At 36.3% G+C, this 22277-nt stretch overlaps 1 protein-coding gene across 1 annotated transcript in view; it reads left to right on the top strand.

Moving 5' to 3' along the window:
* POLN (DNA polymerase nu) overlaps window positions 1-22277 on the top strand; it is a gene marked incomplete at both ends in the record, with an annotated part of 105722 nt that overhangs the window by 57301 nt on the left and 26144 nt on the right. Inside the window, 3 exons of the mRNA XM_082482556.1 lie at window positions 13542-13624; window positions 18185-18316; window positions 21119-21229. Of these exons, the coding sequence (XP_082338682.1) occupies window positions 13542-13624; window positions 18185-18316; window positions 21119-21229 (326 nt within the window). The remainder of the gene's footprint in view (window positions 1-13541; window positions 13625-18184; window positions 18317-21118; window positions 21230-22277) is intronic.

Here is a 22277-nt window from a genome sequence, read left to right as displayed (position 1 = left end):
TATCCTGCTGAGTTCTGAAGAACACCAGAAGTAAGCAGAGCGGTATTTTGGATATTCCTGAAATAAATGAAAATAAGTCCTCATGGGCTGAATTATACAAAAAGATCATGTACTGGGTCTGTTTGAAAAAGATAAGGTCAAATATGTACAAATGCTTGGTGGTAGGCTGACTAAATATATATACACTTGCCCATACCCGTTTTATACAATCTTATAGAATCATTAAATCATCTTGTTTAAAATACATTTGTTGTATCGAATAGATTAAAGATTCATCCTCAGCAGAACACTTTTTTTTTTAGGTTACTTCATATAAATATATAGTACAGCAAACATTGAGTTTAGTTAAGCTGCCTTCTCCCTTAAATAGCAAGAACAAAGGCCAGTAAATCAGGAATGAGATAAATATATTTTTTAGAAGTGAAAAACACATCTGTAGTTAAATGGTTTTTAAACAGATATGAATATTTGTCCTTCTATATTAATTTTATGAAATTATTATCAACGAGCTCTTGAAAGAGTCATTATTAATCAAGATATGTTGCCTGGGTGTTTGTTAGGTGATTAAGGAATAATTACATAATCATACTTACCCAGGTGGACTTCTAACAAGGAGACAGGAAGAGCTTTAGGCCACCTCCTGTCCCCATTAGCAGATGTGTGGTTACAATATGCAGCCACAGGGTTACACAGCTCCCTTTCCCCCAGTTAGAGATCTCTCAGCTTTGTTCATTGTCTAAATAATGAGATATACCAGCTTAGGACTCTTAGAACTCCATCTTTGTCTAAAGATTTTTTTTAGGTAAGCCAGGCAGGATTTTTCACACATTCCTGATCAGATATTAGAACATGTAGTCTCTTGGATTCATTTCTCCTCTTTGTATGAGCTTAATGTAAAGTCTGAAATAAATTTGGGTTGAATGAAGAGTGGCTGAGGGAACTGGGATTGTATAGCCTTGAGAAAAGGAGGCTGAGGGGAGACCTTATCACTCTCTAGAACTACCTGAAAGGAGGTTGTAGCAAGGTGGAAATCAGTCTCTTTTCACAAGTAACAAATGATAGGACAAGAGGAAACGACCTCAAGTTGCACCAGGGGAGGTTTAGATTGGATATTAGGAAAAATTTCTTCACCAAAAGGGTTGTCAAGCATTGGAACAGGCTACCCAGGGAAGTGGTTGAGTCACCATCCCTGGAGGTATTTAAAAGACATGTAAATGTGGCACTTAGGGACATGGTTTAGTGGTGGACTTGGCAGTGCTAGGTTAACGGTTGCACGATTGCACTTGATGATCTTTAAAGGTCTTTTCCAACCTCAATGATTCTATGACTCTATTTCACTTCAAAAATTGCAACATAATGAAATCTTTGATTTTTGGAGTTCCAATGAAGAAGAGACATTCCATGCCATTGAGCACATATAAGATCCTGAATCTATGTTTTGCAGAATTAAGACATAATACAAGCATACCTGCTCTTCACCATGGAGTACTTAGGGTTAGTTCTAGAATCCTGGCTTTGAAGAAAGTGGAGAAAAGTTTTCATTTGTGTTATGTGGCAGTCCCATTAAATGTAACTGAATATCCCTGCTGGAATCTCTATTTAGAAATATATGACTGTGTTGTGATCTTTCAGCTCTGAAGTTTGGCTATGTAACTCAGCCAGTATTGATTCACTGTAAATCCAGAGGTCCTAAACTCAGTGCTACCTGCTAGGATTCTCACTAAGGGTCAATGTAACATTTCTTTCATTATTAGATTGCCTGGTTTTGTAATACTGTTATCATTTTTAATTAGTTTCAAGGCTTCTGCTTATTTTTCTTTTGTGAAATAGATTCTGAAGAAACAATTTTTGCTCTGTTTTTAACTGAATAATTACTAGTACTTATCCATTGTCTCATTGTTTGTGTATTTCTTAGGATTGTTCTTGAGAACTTTTTTAAACCTATGAGGTACTATAGTATAAGCTTGAATTCCTGTGAGAATAAATGTGGTCTCTTGTGGTAGGAAAAGGTGCTGACAAGGTGACAGCAGTTATTAAGAAACAGAGAAGCATTCAGAAGAGAAGCTCTAAGAAAAAGTAAGGCAGAATCTCTCACACTGCTGCTTAATGCTTTATGCTTGCTAAGAGTATGCCTGGTCTTAGACAGGAGTATAAGACTAGAAGGACCTTTTTGGTCATAAAATTGTTTCAGGTGATAATGTCATGAACTCCCTTTCATAGATTGGTAGGGTCTCGGCTTAGAACTAATTTTAACCCACATAATGCTATTAAAGAGCTGTTGAATTCCCCATTCCTCTTCTGGCTAGAAAAGTCCTTTTACTTTGTACCTTATAATTATTCCTACAATTTACATGCCCAAATTATTCTTGCCAATGTTGCCCATTAGCTTTATTAGCTCTCCTCGCCCCCCAGTGTTTGCTTTGTATAAATACTTCAGGAGGGTGAGCAACTGTGTTCTCAACCCTCATTCTTTAAGGAAACAAAACAAGCTTTCTTAGGGTATGCGTCCTCGAAATACCTTAATGAACTAGCATTAGGAGCAGCTATTCATGACTACATGGAATTCCATGTACGTTAATTTGTATTTCTTCTTGGCAAGGAATTTTAACCTCTGGCACTGACTGATTGTTTCACTAAACTGCTTTAGTTACCAAAGGCAGCTTTTTTAGCTAGCTCTGAAATCTTTGCACTGGAGCACAGTTTCAGGAATACTTGTATCACGGTCCAGAAACAAAACTTAATTTTGGAACAGCCATGAAACTGGGCTAGCAGAGTGATGAATGAAACAAAGAAACAATGACTTGCGAGGCTACCTTTATTCTAATAAATGTAGTGCCAGGGATGTTGCTGGCACTCAAAATTTGAGTTGGTAAATTGGTCCCTATAGTGGTCATGACTCTGGACCAAACAGTTCCTGGGTACAGTTCCTGAATTAGCATGGGCCAGGGGTTATTTTAACCAGGCTGCTGGATGCAGCACCATATTTGGATGGTAAGAGAGTTTTAAAGTATGGATATGTGGTGTTGCTTTCCAGTTAGCCCCAGTGCTGCAGAGTATTTATGGGCAAGTTTAATTTCTTAATATTGACATAGTCAGTGTCTTCTTTCATGGGGTTGATTTTTTTTTTTTTTTTTTTTTTTTTCCCCCTTTATTCAATATTCTGGTAGCCTACCACCACCAAATTCATGTTTCTTAAACATGGTAACCAAATGATGTTAACTACCTCAGATAAAAATCTCACCAGTATATTGTACAGCAGTACTAATATCATCCTGTCATTGGAAGTAGCTCACTTGACACGTCCTGAAATTGCATTTGTTTTTCCACAGCCAAACCACACTGTTTCTTAGTTATTCCATGATCAATTATTGTATCTTTTCTCTGTTTCTAATTCTTCATCCCCTACTTAAAAAAAACCCAACCCTATACTTCAATAATTATTTGCAAATAAAATAGTTTGCAGAAAAGCAATAGTCTCTATTATTCTTTAGACTCTGTGGAAGTGTTTATTCCTCAAGCTGTGCAGTGTGTAGGGATAGGTTCACAGTTACAACAGTCTGGAGGGGGGAAATGGTGTCAGGGTGCTATCTAATTTTGTTCCTCTGCTGTGTTGGAGAAGAGTTTGTTGTGAAATAGCTTGGAAACAAGCTCCAAGATCTCTGTATATTGCATTTCTGGTCCTCTTTTTTGTCTTATTATTATACTTACTTTGGAATTATGCAGTGTTTTGTATCTGCTTGAAAACATTGTGAAATCAGCTATAATTGTATCCTCAGGTTATGTCTCCAGTTTTGGCCTAGGAGTATTTAGCCTGGTATGTCATTAATGGTAAAGTTCATTACTTTTATTTAAATTTCTGTAAGGCTAAAAGATTAAATCATTGTTCTGAAGAAACATCATTGTTTAAATCAGGCTTGTTTGTTTTAGGCAAAAAGCACTAATTCTACATTGAGATTTTCATCCCCCTCAATAAAAATCACTTGTGAAATGTCTGTTTATTAATGAATGATGGTAGTAACTATTACATTTTTACAAAACAAAAGAGTTGTATGAAAGGGTACTCCTCAAAAGATTCTGACAGGAAACACTTAAAAATTGTGATATTTGGAAATATAATGTACATGATAGGTGCAATAATTTTTGGTTTGCCTTTAGAATACCTTTGTTAGGTAGCTCTGCCTCCCCAAATAAGGGTTTAAATATATATATGTATATATTTGAAGTTTTCTGTTGAGATATAGGAGACAGATCTAGATTTTGGCTTGTGATGTGTAATTTTTGCAGTATGTTTTTTCAAAGAGCATTCATGTAGTGGTTTAATTAGCTCTTGCTTTCTCCACCTACTCCCTTCTACTCCCTTGTCCCATCCCTCCCCCCATAAAATAACTACAGTAAATGCTGAAATTTAGTAAAGGGAGGATGTTCTGTTTTCCTTCTCAGAATCAGAGTTTTAAAACATTCTAAGCTCTGAGTTCAACACCTTGTGGGTATTGGTGTGGAATATTTTTACAGTTTTACTTTTGTAGCAAAGCTATTTCTATCTGAAAGCTCACTTGCAATAGTTGATATTAATGAAATTTAACACTTGTCTTGCTTTGTACTCTGACAGACTGTCTGTATGGCATCTTATGGAAATTTCACCTTGTAGTTTACAGTTCCTTGGAGAAGTGCAGCTGTGTCATTTGTTTAGACTAGCAGATAAGGCTAGATGGAATAGAGTCTTCAGGAAGCATAATGGCTTTTGTTTTTAGAAGAGCTAAACAATAGCTTTAAATAAACCAGGTTGTTAGCTACAAGTTTAGCCAGATAACTTAATTTTATGTCACATTGGAAGCTTATTATTATTGCACATTAAATGTTGTCTTAGCATTCTAGAATAAATGAAAAATACAGTTTTAGAATTGTCACCACCACAACTAACACACAAACTAGTGAAAAATCAAGCCCTGAGGAGGCTGGAAAGTCCTCAGTTGTTTTGTGGTGTCTGATGACTATTTGGAGATAGCTCTCCATGAAGTTAGCCATGCCAAATGTTATCTCCTTCTAGAGTGACTTTTGATAAAATGCTACGTTTTATGAGCACACTCCAGAGCTTAATAAGATGTTTATTTCGTTTAACTCAATTAACTATAACTTTTGTGTCAAGCTAAATCTTGATGAAATCAAGAATGCAAAGGCAATTCATTCTTCACTTGTACTTTTGCCTTTAATTCACCGTGATCATAGGCATAATAGAAATTTAAGCTGCAAGTGGTGTTTTTAGTGAAGATTAAATGAGATGGGATATGAAGTATCTCATCCCTCTCTGCAGAACCCTTCAAGACCCTCATATATACCATGACTGATATATTCCTCTTTTGGTTGCCCTACCAAGCTATTTAAAAGTCTGCTTCTTATTTTTTTCTGAACTATGTGGTTGCAGTTGTTTGTAGTGTCACATCTCCTCCCTTCCTCTCCTGCTTGTTTTTCCTGAGCAAACTGTACATTGTTGTAAAAATATTATAGCTCCATGTTTTTGTTCCGTGTAATATCTGAGATGGCAGCTACATTTTCTTTTGATTATATATTAAGAACTCTGTTTCCTTCTCTTTCACTTTTCTGGTATTTGTCTAAAGCCTGCTCTGAAGGTCCATCTATTTCTTTATAAAGTTATGAGACTTCTAACAGGTCCAAGATGGGTAATCATTTGATACTCTGCTACAGCTACCTGTATCACCTCCCAAAATGGATTCTGTTCCTTGTTAACTATTTGAAACCTCTTACAGAAAAGCTTGAGAAGTAATGTGATAAGTGAAGAAACACCTCTAAGAGCATTCATTTGCATTTGATCCCTGGCATTATTTTTTTATACAAATGGCCTCTGACAAATTTTGTCATCCCATTTTGTATAGACCCCTCAATCTGTTTACCTTTATTTGTTCTATCAGTGATGTTCACACTGTTGCTGTTCACACTGACACCTGAAGCTGGGAGTTAGTTACCCTGACTCCATTTTGTTCTGTGCTCATAGACTTGAAGACCCTAAAATAAGAATGCCCTCTAGTTAGTTAATTCCTTCAGCAATCAAATGGCTCAGAAATAAATATCACCCACCTGTGTAATTCACTATGTAAGAGAGACTGCGGAAGTGAGAAGAAAGCCTTTTTTCTGTGTTGTTGCAGGAGTGAAGGAGAGAAAAGGTGAAGACTTCAGGGTAGGGTGTGCTCTTTCAAGCACCTTCATCGATGTCAGGGACTTTCTATTCTAACTGACAGATGTCCAGAATTGTGCATTTTTAAAGAAAAATCTTGAAGTGACCTTTTTTTGTCAAGAGCACTGAAAATAAGTGCTATCTAATTTATCTCTTCAATATCCAATACCTGGGACATCAACATGCAGGTAAATATCTTACTAAAGATAATGGATCACTTTACTCCCAAATGAATCTTTCAACAAATTGTTACTGATGATAGCTATAATTTATGACATGACCTTGTTGCAATTTCTTTATCTGGTTCTCTGCTGCTTTAAAATGTAGCAACATAAGACTTCTGGCCAGCAGAGCAAACTGCAAAGACATGTCTTTATCTTCTGTAGAATACATGAAAGCTAGGTATCATGCTCTTTAAAAGAGGGTTGAGGACTAATGAAATATATATTCATGCAAGACACTATGGAGGTTACTCAGACAAGATACATTATTTTATGATTAACCACTGGAAGAACTCTTAAAATCCTAAAGTGCTTCTATAGTCTTGCAAAAGAGTTTTATAGAGGTTATAAAGCATTTCCTGGTGCTAAATAGATATTAAAAAAATTAAAATGCAGCTTGGTAGGGTGGTATACAAAGAGGGAAATGAGGCACAATGATGAATATGTTGCCAAGCTGGCTGTAGTGTAGGAAGGATGACATCAAGCTAACAGTGCTGTACTCTTTTGTTTAAAGAAGTTGAGCACAACTAAAGCTTTTATAAAACCCTCTAAACTAAATAAACCACAAATTTTAACTCCCTCAGTGGGAGCTTGTGACCCTCTCCCCTCTATGCTTAAGTACATGAGCCCTGTATTTACGTGGGAGATCTATGCCAGAGATTCTCCAGCATGTGTGGTGGCCACTGGCAGACAGCTCTGCCTCTCCTGATGCCAGGGTGGAAATAAAAATACCTGAAACGGGGACCCTGTGTGTTACCCTTTTAGATAAGAAGGAGGAGACATGAGGAATATAGTGTACTACTTGAGATATCCCAATGCCCTAGTTTGTTGATTCATTTATTGGTGCATATTCTTGGGTTTCTTGAGTTTCTTTGTGTTATTTTGTAACCTTATATCTCACTTATGCAAACCAGGTTACAATAAAGATGTGAATACAAGCATTTGACATAACATCTGAATCAGACATGAGAAATGTTTAGAAGTGACATAGATAAAGAAAGAAAATAAAAAATAACTTAATATATACTTAGGTTACATCAGAAAGGTCTGTCTTTCTGTTAGTTATTTCCCTGCTGTTTCCCTTCTGACAAGATGTTAGTCTGCATTTCAATCTTTGTAGATGATGCTTTCCTTTTTTAGAGAAGTGTCTTAACTTTATTTCCACTCTTCTGTGCACTCTAGACAAATTTCATTCTTCTGATGTGTCTATGCTCTTTTTATGAGGCAGACAATTTAGCTACTTTTTGTTTAGTTGTGTAAATGACTCATAGTTATAGAAGGCATACATATATGGTCATATAAGTGGTTTTCACTGGACATTCTGTATCAAACCATACATTAAAATTGTGTATGATAAATATATCCAGATGGGCTAATTGCATGTACCGTATGCCTGTCTCTTGATTGACTTGTGAGGCAAAAGCAGTGATGTATTTTGATATGACAGTGGCTTCAGGGAAACTGTTTCCCAACTTCTTCCTTTTCTTTATTTTGTAACAGAGATTAGCCAGGCAAAAGTTGTTCCAAGATCGCTTCCACATGTTACCTTAAAAATGTCTGAGACAACTTATACCTCAGCCTTGTCAGCATTTTTCCATTAGTCATGGAATAGCAGCTTTCAAAAAATTGCTTATTCTTGCGCATTGCATTAGCAGCTATTAGACTAGGTTATGTGTAGCCAATCTTTTCCGTATGTTTAGGATGCTCACATACATTCTGGTATATATTCTGCTTCCCTTAGGCATAAGGCGGCAAATGTAATTGAAAAAGTAAGCTTTCAGAGTTTACCTCCTACATAATATATCCAGTGGCGATACCACTGTAAAACTGAGCTTTTCTAAAATTTGCAGTTGTCACTAATTGGCTAAACTGTCTGTACCAGTTTCATATGCCAACACAAAGTTCCAGGCACAAACTTAGAACACGTACAACCCTCATCTGCTATTAAATAGCAACAGGTGATTAAAAGTGAGAGATTTATATCACTGACGAAACTTTTAAAAAGCTGTAAGAGCAGTCAGATGTACAAATGTGTATTCACTCGTATATTCACTCATTTATTGGACATTAATGACCATGTATAAAATGAATTTAATAGCACTCCATCTTGTTTCCCACATCAACAACTCACAGCTAGGACTTGGATTAATTGGCAGATGCAGGAGGGCGGCCAAGAGCTTTGTGGCTATTATGACTGAACTTAGCTTGGCTGGAATTTAATGCAGATCAAGGCAATGCATGTCTGCCAGATATTGTGTTTGAGAAGTTTGTTCTGCCTTTTCCTGTACATAAACAGACGACTTCCGTCACCATACAACATTTCCCAGAAATGCTGAAATGTCTTATCGCATTCTTTTAAGACTAATTTCCTTCCATTTCTACCTGTTCTCAAAGTTTTATTTTGGCATTGCTCAAACTTTATGCCCTGTGGCCTCTTTGATTTTTTTTGTGTTCATATACTTTATGCTGTGTGCTCATTTCTGCATACTGAAATTAATGTATTAAATGTGTTATTCTAGTTTACAGTTAATATTTTTTTGAATTATAGATATGATTGCCATATTTTTCTTGGGTTAAAGAAAATCGGTATTCATACAATTTAAAGACTAAAGACTTAATTCAGCAGAAACTCCTTGAGATGTCCATTGGACCCCATTAATATATGTGACCATATAGGGAATTTTGGAGAAATTATAGAAAATATTCAAGATATTACCTCTGAAAAAATAGTAAATGACATGTGCCAGTTTTTAAGTTTCATATCTGCGCTGTATGTTTCTTACTAATAATTTGATGTTATCCTTCTTCACTCTTGCACTAGAAAATTTTTTTCTATTTTTTTTTTCCGTCTAAGAATTAGGTAGCTATTCTCTTTTAGGTAGCTATTCTCTTTAGAACATACAGCCCAGTTCTTAGTAGAACCACCTTTTTAAAGAGTTTTTATATCTCTGCTCTCATTACGTTTGTCAGAATTTCTACAATTTTTGGCTGTAGGTTGTTTTGCTGTCCTCGCAGACCTTTACAGATTGTTTAGCTCTGCTAGCTCCTTCCAAGAATAATGAGTTCTGTTAACTTGTACATGTCTTCCAGCACCGAAGTCCATTCTTTATTCTACCTAATAGATGTGTATCAAGTAAAGTACTATAATGTTAAGTACTTGCAAAGCAGTACTAAATGAAGAAAGGTAAAGGACAAACAAATCAGAGATGTGGAAATAGACTGAGACAAGTATGCAGGCAAGGACAGAAATGTAAGAGGTGAAATATTGCACATTTGGAGATGGCAAATCGGGAGGAATTTGAAGATGATGATAATATTGATTACGAACTTGAACAAATAGCATATTTGAGGGAGAGAGTAATGAGAAGGATTTCATAAAATGGAAAAATATGTTTCATGCTAGAACTGATAACTGCAGATATGTTTCCTGTAGGACTTCAGATATTGTGCTATTCCCACAACAAAATCTGCAGCGAATTCTTTCTTCTCTTGAGCTTTGTTTTTCTGCAAGAATCTCTATTACATTGCATTAACATTCCTCCTGTTCCTCTAGAGGTACATAGAGTACTGGCTGAGCTGAAGTCTGCCTCCTTGTTGTCACTGTCTGGAGCCAGCAGCTGAGGCTTTTTTATGCCCATTCAGCTTCCTTTTTCAGATTCAAGTTTATTTGAAAACAATGCATCTCCACTATAGATCTATTTTACATCATACCACAATTCAGCACTGAGTATTTTCCTGCGTTAGATAGCTTGCTTAGTGATTGTGGCTTAAAAATTTCTTACACAAACAAGAAGATAACGTCTCCTTTTCAATATCGTGGTATTCCATGCTGAGTCCAAAGATAAAATAAAAGTTTTAACTTTAAATATGTTCTCTAAAACAAAACCCACTAAAACAAATTATTTATCACAAATACAAATTTATTTGTAGAGGAAATAGGCTGAAGAAGAAAGCCCACTGGGGATTTCTAACGACTGCTGCATTTCTGAGAAATTGCCTGCCCTCCATTTTGTTATTCAAAGGAATAAATATTCTTTACCTCATACTGCTGGATTGCCACTCTGTATTACAGAAGGAATCAAGCATCCTAGATAGAAACCAATCATTGTCAGCACAAACAGAAAGAAAATATTTTCATTATTAGGAATAAAAAAGGAATAGGTTTGGTAAATGACTTCTGTTTGCTCAAGCACGTGTGATTTATACGGTAATTTCATATGGTGATTTCATACTTCATTCTGGATTCTTAAATGTGGTACATACAGAGTGCTAGATTTAATGACTCTCTGCCAAGTGCTCACATTTTCCACTCTGACACGCTAGGAGGTGTTGAATGACCATTTTTTATTTTAGTGTTATATTAAAAGAAATATTTGACATAAAGCTCTGAAATTTTGATTGCTTCTCATGTATTTCATGACTACCAAAGATCAGGAAATACTAAATGACTGTTGCAATTGCCATGATCACATGACGCGTGTACATCTGTACTAGTAACTGTGTTAGGCAAGGTTTTATTGTGATTGCTTACAATGGAAACACAGGATCCTTCTCTTGACACTGCCTGTCATGATTACAGCAATAAGTCTATTTCTGTTTTTTCCAGTCAGCCTCTTCAAGTTGAAGGCTTGGATAATGCAAAATCATCTTTATAATCCTAGCAGTGCACATAATCAACTTCATTCTAGTGTCTTCTTTCACTTTTAAAGCTTCTGTAGAACCACCAGTCCCTCCCAGCAAGACTCTCATCTCCCATCTTCCTCATAAGTATGTATGTTCCTCTACAGATCTCCATGATTTCTTACCCACTGTGTTCTTTCTATTATAGTCTTTCTTTTTCAGAGAAGTGAGCAGCTAACATACTCTCCCCCTGATGACCCCTTGGCTCTCAGTTGTCTCTAGCCTCAGACTTGAGTAAATCTGCAAGTAGACTCTATTGCTGTACTCCTGTCTCTTGCCTTCTCCAGGCCTCTAGTTCAAATTATGCAGTATTAGGAAAGCAGTATTATATTTTGTATCATTTCCCTCGCTTCAGCATTCTTCAGTCTTGGTTGTTCATCTCAGAAAGGTCCTCAGGTAAGATCTACTCTCTTTATCAGATTCTATTTTCCCTCCTGATTCTGGATAGATGCTTTCTCAAGTGTATATGTAACTTTCTGCCAGGTTCTTCAGGAAATTCCTGTGGACTTTATTCCAGAAATTGCTTCAGGAAATCCTTAATGATGTCTAGTTTCCTAATTCTGCACTTATTAACTCCAATTGCTACTTTGTCCTCTCATTTAGGTACATTTGGGAATCTCAATCTACTTTATTCAAAAGAGCTGTGAACTTTTGACGTGGCGTAACTAAGGTGGCAAATTATAAAAGTCTCCAAGTAACAGAATGATTGACTTAAGTGGGAAAAACTTTCATAACAAAGCATAGCAAACTCTGCTTTTAAAAATGCAACCAAATCATCATGAACAGACTCATGAGGAGACATTCACAAATTGTGCATATGTCATCAAGTAAATTCATCTCTATGTTCCTAATACAATGTGTAGTTATTTGTTTTCAGAGTGTGAGGAGATGATCGATCGAGATTTCCCCCAATGCACTTCCATTTAAACCTAATGATCAATATTCCTCAGTGCAGTCAATTGTCAATAATATCAGCATTCTTTCTGAAGCTATGTTTGGATAAGGAAAAGCACAGGTGGCACGTACTTGACGATTGTAGAGTCCTAGCTTTTTATTTGCAAATTGCTAAATCCACTAGCCCTTTTGTAAGACCATTTACATCAGTAATCAGTGTCCTGATTTGAGGTAAAACAGGACTGATTTTGTTCAGTAACTTTACTTTTTAGCTAGGCCTCTTCTCACTACTGAAATTAACAGCATATTGTGCAGACACTGTTTGCTCTCAGTCATAAGACCTATGTCTATAGTTGATGCCAAGGCATGGTATGCAGAGAGGCTCTTGCTTATACTTATTTCTATAACACCCAAGGCAACTAACTTTGTTATTTGCCCCGTTGGGGGGTCGGAAGCAGAAAACCGTAGAGGGGTCCCACCTGTGGGGAGGAGTGGACAGGACAGGTGACCCAAAACTGACCAATAGAGTATTCCACCCCATCTGCCTCATGCTCAGTATAAAAGCTGAAGGATCAAAGGGTCAGCTCTCTTTCTTAAGTGGCTGGTGTCTGAGGAGGATTCTGTCTGTTTATCTGCCTTTGATCCTGACCTGGAATCCAGTTCCCATCTGTCACTGAGTCCAGTCTGGGACTTCCCCAGTGCCAGACAGCGACGTGATTGTCATCCTGGGAGCTTGATCTGGTTTTGTATGTATTTCATTCTTTCCTTTTTATTAGTAATATTTCATTAAAGTAGTTTAGTTCCTTCTAAACTTGTAAGTCTCTCTCTCTCTCACACTCTCTCTCTCTCTCTCTCTTTCCTGCCTCTCTGAAGAGAGGTAGGGGAGAGCATCTGTCGTTCGCCCAGTGGCCGATTTGGCCCAAACCATGACAGTTGTTGAGTGAATGGGAACTGGGAAGGATGATACTTTGCTGGGAGTAAAATAGCTATGTTCTCTAGTTAAGAAACAGCCAGTGCTGCTGTTTTGTGAAGCATCTCTGTTGTTGAGTTCTGTAAAACATATGGAGAGATTCAGTGCATGCTTTTATCCAACCTTTTATCAAGAATAATGACTGATATTCCTATTAGTGAAGCCCTGATATAACCTTTAAATAAGCTTTAGGTCAGACTTATGCTTTGAGTCTCTATATATGTGATGTCTTGAAGAAATGCTATTGCTGGAAAGATTTAAATTTTTTTATCGGTCAATATTGAATCCTCTTCAACATCAAGAACTAATAATATAGTAGTAGGACTTTTCCTAGCCATGAATTTGACTAAAAAGAAAGGGAAAGGAGAAGATGAAGATTAAAAAAGTTTCATTTACTATGGACTATCACCACCAAAACTTGTAAAGAAGTTGTGCCTTCGTGGCTGAAGACAAAAGCCCTTAAGTGCTTCTGTTGGTATCTTAAAAGTCTGTAGTTATTAAATGATTATTGACTTTAAATACATTTTCTGTGAGGATAACAAATTAGTTTTAACTGAAAATGTATGACTTTTATTTGTTTGTTTAGGAAGGGAATTCCAAGTGAACAAGTGAAGCATGCTGACAGAGAGCAAGCGAAGCGTATAGTTTACTCAGTGGTTTATGGAGCAGGTAAGCATTTTTAGAAAAACAACCAGCTACAGTGCATTCATACTTTACAGATAATTTATATAAGTAGACTGAATTTCTAAAGGTGACTAAAAGTTTGTCTTAAGATCATCATTAAATGATCTACCCAGTATCAAAATTGATACAACCACATTGACATATACCAAGAGTACTCTGGTTTCTCTGAAGCATTTGTCTTTATCCAAAATGTGGTTAATTTTGAGTGGACTTTGTGTTCTGTCAATATATAGACAGAGATGAGAATAACTGCAATGAAATTAGAAGAACTCCAGTATTGTCTCAAAACACATTTATAGAATCACAGAATGGCTGAGATTGGAAGGGACCTCTGGAGGTCATCAGATCTAGCCCCCGCTGCTCAAGCGGGGACATCTGGAGCTGGTTGCCCAGGACCCTGTCCAGACAGCTTTTGAATATCTTCAGAGATAGAGACTACACAACCTTTCTGGGCAACTTGTGCCAGTGCTCGGTCACACTCACAGTATAAAAGTGTTTCCTTACTTTAGATCTTAATGTTTGCTGCCATTTCTTCATAACTGCAGAAAACCTGCAAAAATCTGCACTGCTGCCCATTCTGCCTAAGTCCTGCCCAGGTCCTGCCCAGTAAGCCAAGACATTCTGCATACCTTCCAAAACTGCCTACCATTTCTTAAATTTCTTCACTTTTCAGATGACACCAAGTTGGGCAGGAGTGTTGATCTGCTTGAGGGTAGGATGGCTCTGCAGAGAGATCTGGACAGGCTGGCTGGCTGGGCTGAGGCCAAGGGTATGAGGTTCAACAAGGCCAAGTGCTGGGTCCTGCACTTGGATCACAACAACCCTGTGCAGCACTACAGGCTTGGGGAAGAGTGGCTGGAAAGGTGCCTGGTGGAAAAGGACCTAAGGGGTATTGGTCAGCAGCTGGCTGAATGTGAGACAGCAGTGTGCCCAGGTGGCCAAGAAGGTCAACAGCATCCTGGCCTGTATCAGGAACAGCATGGTGATTAGGACTAGGGAAGAGATCGTCCCCCTGTACTCGGCATTGGTGGGGCCCCACCTCAAATATTGTGTTCATTATTGGGCCCCTCACTACAAGAAGTACATTGAGGTATCGGAGCGAGTCCAGAGAAGGGCAACAAAGATGGGGAAGGGTCTAGAGCACAAGTCTTATGAGGAGCAGCTGGGGTTGTTTAGCCTGGAGAAAAGGAGGCTGAAGGGAGATCTTACTCTCTACAACTACTTGAAAAGAGGTTGTAGTGAGGTGGGTGTCAGTTTCTTCTCCCAAGTAACAAGTGATAGGACAAGAGGAAACAGCCTCAAGTTGCAGCAGGGGAGGTTTAGGATGAATATTAGGAAAAATTTCTCCATTGAAAGTGTTATCAAGCATTGGAACAGGCTGCCCAGGGAAGTGGTTGAGTGACCATCCCTGGAGGTATTTAAAAGACATGGTGCTTAGGGATGTGGTTGAGTGGTGGACTTGGCAGCGTTAAGTTTATGGTTGGAGTCAATGATCTCAAAGGTCCCTTCCAACCTAGATGATTCTATGATTCTATTCTATGATAAGAAAGTATATATATATACATGTGCATTTTTACATTAAGCTGCATTGCATTTTAAACATTTGTGTTTAAAATCTAAATTAAAAAGCCTGGCACTAACTCCCTGCAATGCAAATTCAGACCTTCCCATGCTGAGACTGGAATCAAATCTCCTATTTCCAGCCTGAATGTTTTCATCCCTAGATTGTTTTACAAAACACAAGCATTAGCACCCCTGCCCCTTGGTCCATGCAGATGCTACACGTTTCCTATCTGTTCCCTTCACTCTGGGTGGAACAGGCAGATAACTGACTTAGACTGAATCAGCACCAGTTGAAAGCCCTGTAGTTCTGTATACAGCCAGTGGGGAAAAGGAAATACCTCAGTTACTGGGGCCTAGAGCCTTCCTCTGTAGAGCCTACATCTGTCTATTTATGCTATAAAGAACTTAGATGATTAGATTAAGCAGGTTGGCACTCCCTCACTTGCTCTGTACCAGGCACTAAAAATTTTAGTGCAACAGTGCTTGATTAAAGTATCTCCGCTTACTTCTTTGTACTTTGTCTCCCTCTCTCTCAAATGAGGGCAACTGAAGCACCTGAAAGATAATAAGATGCTTCAGTTCATTGGCAGTGTGATCAGATCCTAATTAAGATATAACATGGAGTGTTGTTATTAAACTATTTAGATCCAAACTGGGCTGACAAAAAAAAAATTATTAGATACCTGAAATTGATGGATTGGATTCCACCCAGTTTGTCTCTTTTCAAAAAATGGCTAACTTTTCATTACAGCAATATTTTGATACAACTGAATAGTGTGACTAATACTAACTTATTTCACTTCTTTTGTGATTGAAAAATATAGAAGCATTCCCTGAGGAGTTTGCCTCTATTATGCTTACGGAGTCAATGGAAATCTTTAATATAGTAAATAGTAATCTTTTTTTTTTTCTTTCCGTTCTCAGGTTTAGGTTATACTTGGTTCGTGTTTTCAAGGTCTTTTCTATAATCCTGGAGAATAGAAACTAGTATAATAAAGAAAGAAGAGTCTCATTATGTCTAGGAGTTGGTACTTTAAGAAATACACCAAATATTGAGAAGGATGACAGTATTACAGTCTTGTGCTTGGTTTGGAGCAATTCAATTCACCTGCTTCTGTCTCAGTCATCTTTTAAAACTAAAGCAAAGACAACTTAAACATCTGTAAAATAATGAACTAATTCCATTCAATGTCAGTATGTTCAGGCCCTGAGTTGACACAGAGGGACATCAAGGTGTTTAAATGAAAAACAGAGAAACTAATGATATATTCAGTTTTGAAAGATGATACTATGGAATGGAGAACATTACAACTCATAGGCTGCTGCTAACAATTCCCCTGACACAGATAGCTCAAGTAGAGTGCTCAGGAAAGCTTTAGTCCACTCCTGAGTGTTGCTTCAGGCTGCCTAGGGAGGTTGTGGAGTCCCCTTCTCTGGAGATTTTCAAGACCCACCTGGATGCAGTCCTGAGTAATGTGCTCTGGGCAATCCTGCTTTAGCAGGGGAGTTGGACTAGATGATCTCTAGAGGTCCCTTCCAACTCTGAAAATTCTGTGATTCTATGATTCTCATGGCCCTATGCTTCTGCATTGTGGGACGTGATCTAACACAATTATGTGGCTGTACATTCCCCTCTTTTTCCTTCCCAGGAACTGAATTTTCCTGGAACCTTTCAGACTTCTTTACTGATATTGTGGCTGAATTTTCCTACTGTTTTATTCAATACTTTTTTCTGTATATCTATAGTTTTTAGATGGATAACATGGACAAACTTAGATGTTGCAATTTTCTAAGTAAGCCACAGCAGTTAACAATATGTGCTTTAGCAGATAGATTTGTCATTTGCTGACCCAGGAAGCAAATTAATTAGATGTCAAATAAAAGTACAGACCTATAATAGCTTAGCAAGAATCATCCTGGATGTCTTGTGAATTTCTTCTTCTGGCATCTTGTCCAGACTGGTATTCCTGCAGCTCAGTGCAGATTCTGGCATGACTGAGAACAAAATGCTACAGGATTGTTCTGAAATGCACATCAGACTGACAGTGATGGCATTTAGGTGGCTGAAATCTTCTCTCATTCAGAAATGCTAGATAATTTTTTTTGACAGTATTAGTGTGACAATAACTATTCAATGCCTTTTGTGCCTTAAGATGTCACCTCTCATTGTATGTTATTTGCAGACACAGTGCTGGTTTTGTGTTGCTGTGCCGCTGACATAAATATATCTGTCTTTCAAACCTCATACAGCTAATGTTGGTGTATGTTTTATTTTTACTGGAACTGTTTGGTTTATAAATGTGTTTAAACTATAGCTCTTAGTTTATATTTTCACAGTGTGGAAAACTGTCTTCAGCTTTTTTCCACCTTATCTTATAAATGCTCTTAGATCCAACATAATATATATTGTGCACCTATATCCTATTCAAAAGCTATTATTCCTTTCTTTCTCTGTTGAAACACTTTTTCTGTTTTTTCTTTTTCCAACCCTTTTGTCTCGCAACTTGGACCCATATTTTTACAGACATTGAGGAACTTAAGATTGTTTGAAATCTGTGGGACTCAGACTTGTAATGGCCTTTCTAAAATCAGGGTACTTAGTCTGATTGCTTTAGTAGTTAAGTTTTTTCTGTGACTTCTACGCCAAATCTAAAACTTCTAGCTAAACTCAACCATCCACATCTCCACAAAAGAGATTTCAATCATGTTATGGGTATAAATTATAGCTAGGAATTTCTTAATTACAGACTTCTTATATAGCTCCTATTAAGTATATTCTTAATCCAGTAACTTCAATAAAACATTCAAGCTCAAGGTTAAACATTTGCTTTGTTGAAGTATGATTGTAGTATATCAGTTCTGTCCTCTTTCATAGAGATAAGTAAAGTTAACTAATTCCACTAATTGTGAATTAGTGCTATTCTATGTAGTGGATTTCTGTTTTGCTTTATTGCATAATAAAGATAATTTCTTTACCACCAGGTAAAGAACATCTTGCTGACTGCCTGGATATTACTCCTCTTCATGCCAGTCAATTTATAGAGAGTTTTATGCAAAAATATAAGAAACTACATGAATTTACAAAGAAAACCATTGAGCAATGCCGAAATAAAGGTAATCCAAAGTCTGTAAACATATTTTTGTTTATTGATCAGCACTATGTGGCAGTGAAGACAAAGATTCAGCTCGACCAAAATTCAAATAGTTATAGGACAAGTAAAAAGATGGAATAGAATTTTTTGGTGAATTGTTTTTTTTTTTTTCTCTTTTAACCCTAAGAGGAGCTGGGTAAAGCTGTCTGCCTTTTCTCAGAAAGATGGTAACAAAATAAGACGTCTGTTCTCAGAGTGAACCCTACTTAATGTCAAGTTACACTGCATCATTTTGACATATAATGTACTCCAACACAAAAAAAACCCAAGGAATCTTTTACTTAGTAAATATGCTACATGGCTGCTGGACCATGGAAGTTCAGCCATTTAGTCAAAGAGTCAATTTACAGAGCATTTTTTTTTTAATGTATTTTTTGTTTGCATCAGTCAGAATTTATGTTCTTGAAGTTCAGGTGGTATCTGTGATAACAGATATGTGCAAAGTGCTTCTTGGAGCCAGCAGCTGCAAACTCTTCTTGCATCAAATTTTTTGTTAGTCTACATATTCATTTATATTTAGTAAATCCTAGGAGTGCAGTAATTTGAGGAGAGAAAATATAGCTGCTTGAAATATTTTATTTTAAAAGCTTATTAGCAGAACTGTCAAAATTGATTTATTTTGTTTCTTAGTATGGTATACAGTATTAAGACATTTTGTAGAAATAAATAGTAAGTTTACAATATCATATTATCCATCATTGTATGGGTAAGTGTCATGATAGAAACATATCTGATTTCTAGTAATGCAAATTAATAGTATTCCTTCTTTGTAGGGCTTACAAATCTACTGGAAGCATGAACTGTCATTGTGTCACACAGTTGCATTCCTTCATTCGCTAATATTACTAAAGAAAAGTGAAGTTACTGAAAATCTATTTTTAGCTATAATTAAGCCCAACATTACATATGTAGGAAAATATTACACATTTACTATTTATTTCTTTGATCTATTTAAAGTAACGTAGTATTCTTTTCTTAAAGGTAAGTGAGTTTCAATAACCAAACCTCTGTGATAAAAAAATTAAGTTTATGAGTTTAGTAGACAAGAGTGTCATGCTAATGTCCTTGACTGTCATCAAAACACACTTGTCTAATTAGTACTTACTCCTCCTCTCAATCCCATTTATTAACCATTCCCTCAGATTCCAGTTTTCCAACAAAAACATTGCAACCTAGTGAGCTCATTACAAGGTAATTTCTTTTTACTTCTCTGCAGTTCAAAGGTGAACAGCATTGACCTGACTAATAATATTCAGGTGTTATTAATGTCTGATACTCCATGTAGACATAATAAACAAATAATATTCATTTGCGATGAAAACATTTTTATTAGTATGTATGTTATTATAATGTTGTTATTTGATGAAATGATCAACGTATTAAAAAGACTACATTAAGGCTTCATTCAAATGTGTATTTGCAGATTAATGTTTGACCACAGAAGCATACTCTGCCACTATTAGATGAAAGATGGTATTTGTGCTAATCAGCTTATGGGTATTGCAAGGGTGATTCTGTTGTGGAAACATATCAGAGGAATAAGGATATTACAGCAAATCTATTTTTCCCTGAGAATCCAATGTTTCAAGAATTCCATCTTTAGGTACTGTTCTTCATAGAAAATCTTAGTTAAATTAGGAACACTGATTTGCCAAAGAATATCCTAACCTCCGAATAATTTGGCTCCTTGTTCCAAAACTGGTTCTTTTGGTATCAGTGCTCGTGGAAATATACTAATTGCAGAAAGCTGTTTTAATTCAACAGAACCATCTTCATCCTTTGCACGTAAGTCTGGGTAGGTGTTGTCCATAGCAAGGTCATAACTTTGTGTTTAGAGAGGTCTCTTTGCCACATGTGCTTGTGCATCTTGGTTGCCAAAGAGGAGATGAAACTCTGTGCCAGTGTGAACTTCCATGGTATCTAATGACAATTCATGGATAGTCAAGGTGATCAGATGTATAGTGAAAGATTTTATGAAGATGTATTTTTAACATGGACAATTTTTCATTTTCCTTAAAATAAGAAAAGAAGTTTTGTTTTGAAGATAAGATGTGCGTGTTATTTTGACAAGAGGATCCTTACATCTCTTTTTCCTTTCACAACTCCTCTCACTTTCCCTCCAAAATAGTAACTTTGGGAAAATACCTCATTAGGCCTAACATAAAGCTTTTACTGTGTTTTCATGTGTTTCTTTTAAACTAAAAAAAAACCCCACAGTAGACTTAAGAAAGTTTGGCTGTGAAAGTGTCATGAAAATATCACATAAAGAAAATGGAAAAAAAGTCATAACTTTTTTTTTTTTCAAAAAAAACCCTATTTGATAATTTTGGGAGATATTCATTAATGATTTAATTGCTCTACAAATTGATTTTTCTTTGCTATTCCCAAGTAAACTATTCATTGCATGGAAAGCTCTAATTATGGCTGCTAATAGATAGCTAATTCTGCTAGGTATTTATAGTTTAATCTCCCACAGAGAGAGTTTGCTGGTATATCAGTAGACATTCCTAATGAAAATATATCTCTAATGAACAGAAGTTTTCTTTGTATAACATGTACCAATTCTCCAAATGAAATAACTCTTATATCAAAAATACAATAAGCATTTAAGGTTTAAATAAGAGAAGCTCTGACTATTTTCAGAGGGCAAAATATGAAATTGGCTCAAGCAACACATAGTTACAAAAATCTATAATCAAAAAGAATTTTTGAAATTTAATTTTAATCACTCTAAGAATACTAATTTCTATTTAAATCCTACAAGGTTATGTGGTTTCCATAATGGGACGTAAAAGACCACTGGCTAATATCAATGCACAGGATTACAAACTACGCACTCAAGCAGAGAGGCAGGCTGTCAATTTTGTTGTTCAAGGTAAAAAACTGCCTTCCTGCCTTCCCATTTGCCTACCTATCTCTTTATCTGTGCTTGACTTTAATGGACAGCAAGTCTGTTAATCTCAAAAGAATGAATATTCTAGTAGTCTACTGGAGTAGGCTACTGAGGCATGAGTTTTACTATAAAAGAGAATTTTAAATGATGTATTCTATCTACCTTGAAAATTGCTAGTAAATGATGTCATGAAACACAATGTTCTAATACACTATAGTGCTCTGTGGTAGTTAAATATAGGTGTAGATACAAACTATGTATAGAGACAATATCTAGAATTCAGTTCTTCAGTGATGTATTGTTGCCTTAAAGCATTTTCCTTTCTCGTTTTGATAGTTTGTTACTCCAAAAGGGATTCTGTGATTATGTTGCTTACAGATTCTAACTTTTATTTTGCCAGATAGCTTTAGTTCAAGAAATATACAATATTACTAGGATTGTGCATTGTTATAATTCGTTTTGAAACGGAGCTCCTTCTTTGTAAGGAACATTCAAAATTAATTCTCTGGAGAGAAAGAAAAAAGCTGTGGTTTTTTTTTTTTTTTTTTTTTTTTTCCCCCACAGAAAAACATTGCAAATTTGCTATATAGCTTGGAAATGTAAAAATCAGAAAAATCAGCAGAAAGTGCTCAGTTGTTAGTTTAATCTGATGCAAGAACATACTTTGTTTAAATTGCCTGGGGCTCAGTCTTGTACAGAATTTAGCCACCTAAAGAAAAAAAAAAAAAATTAGCTGGCAGTCCAAGACTGAGATCCTCTTACCAAGGTACCCCTTGGAAGAATTAATTTTTAATTGGATGATGCCGACAGGGTTTTCATTAAGTTACATTGGAAGCATACAATTTACAGGCAAGTAAAAAGTGCTTTCTAGACATGGTGATGGTGTGCTTTTTATAAAGTTACTTGAATTTTCCTTTTGAAAGGATCATTTAGGTTTTTTTCTTTTTTCCTCTCCAAGCATTATTCATTTTATGGTTTCATTTTAAAAATTACTTTAGTACTTGTGTCATGTTTGATAATCCTTAGAATT

Source organism: Vanellus vanellus (genome assembly GCF_965231255.1).
Source record: "Vanellus vanellus genome assembly, chromosome: 4".
Classification (NCBI taxonomy): Eukaryota; Metazoa; Chordata; class Aves; order Charadriiformes; family Charadriidae; genus Vanellus; species Vanellus vanellus.
Note: the sequence above shows the minus strand (reverse complement) of the source record. Positions and strands in the feature narration are given on the sequence as shown.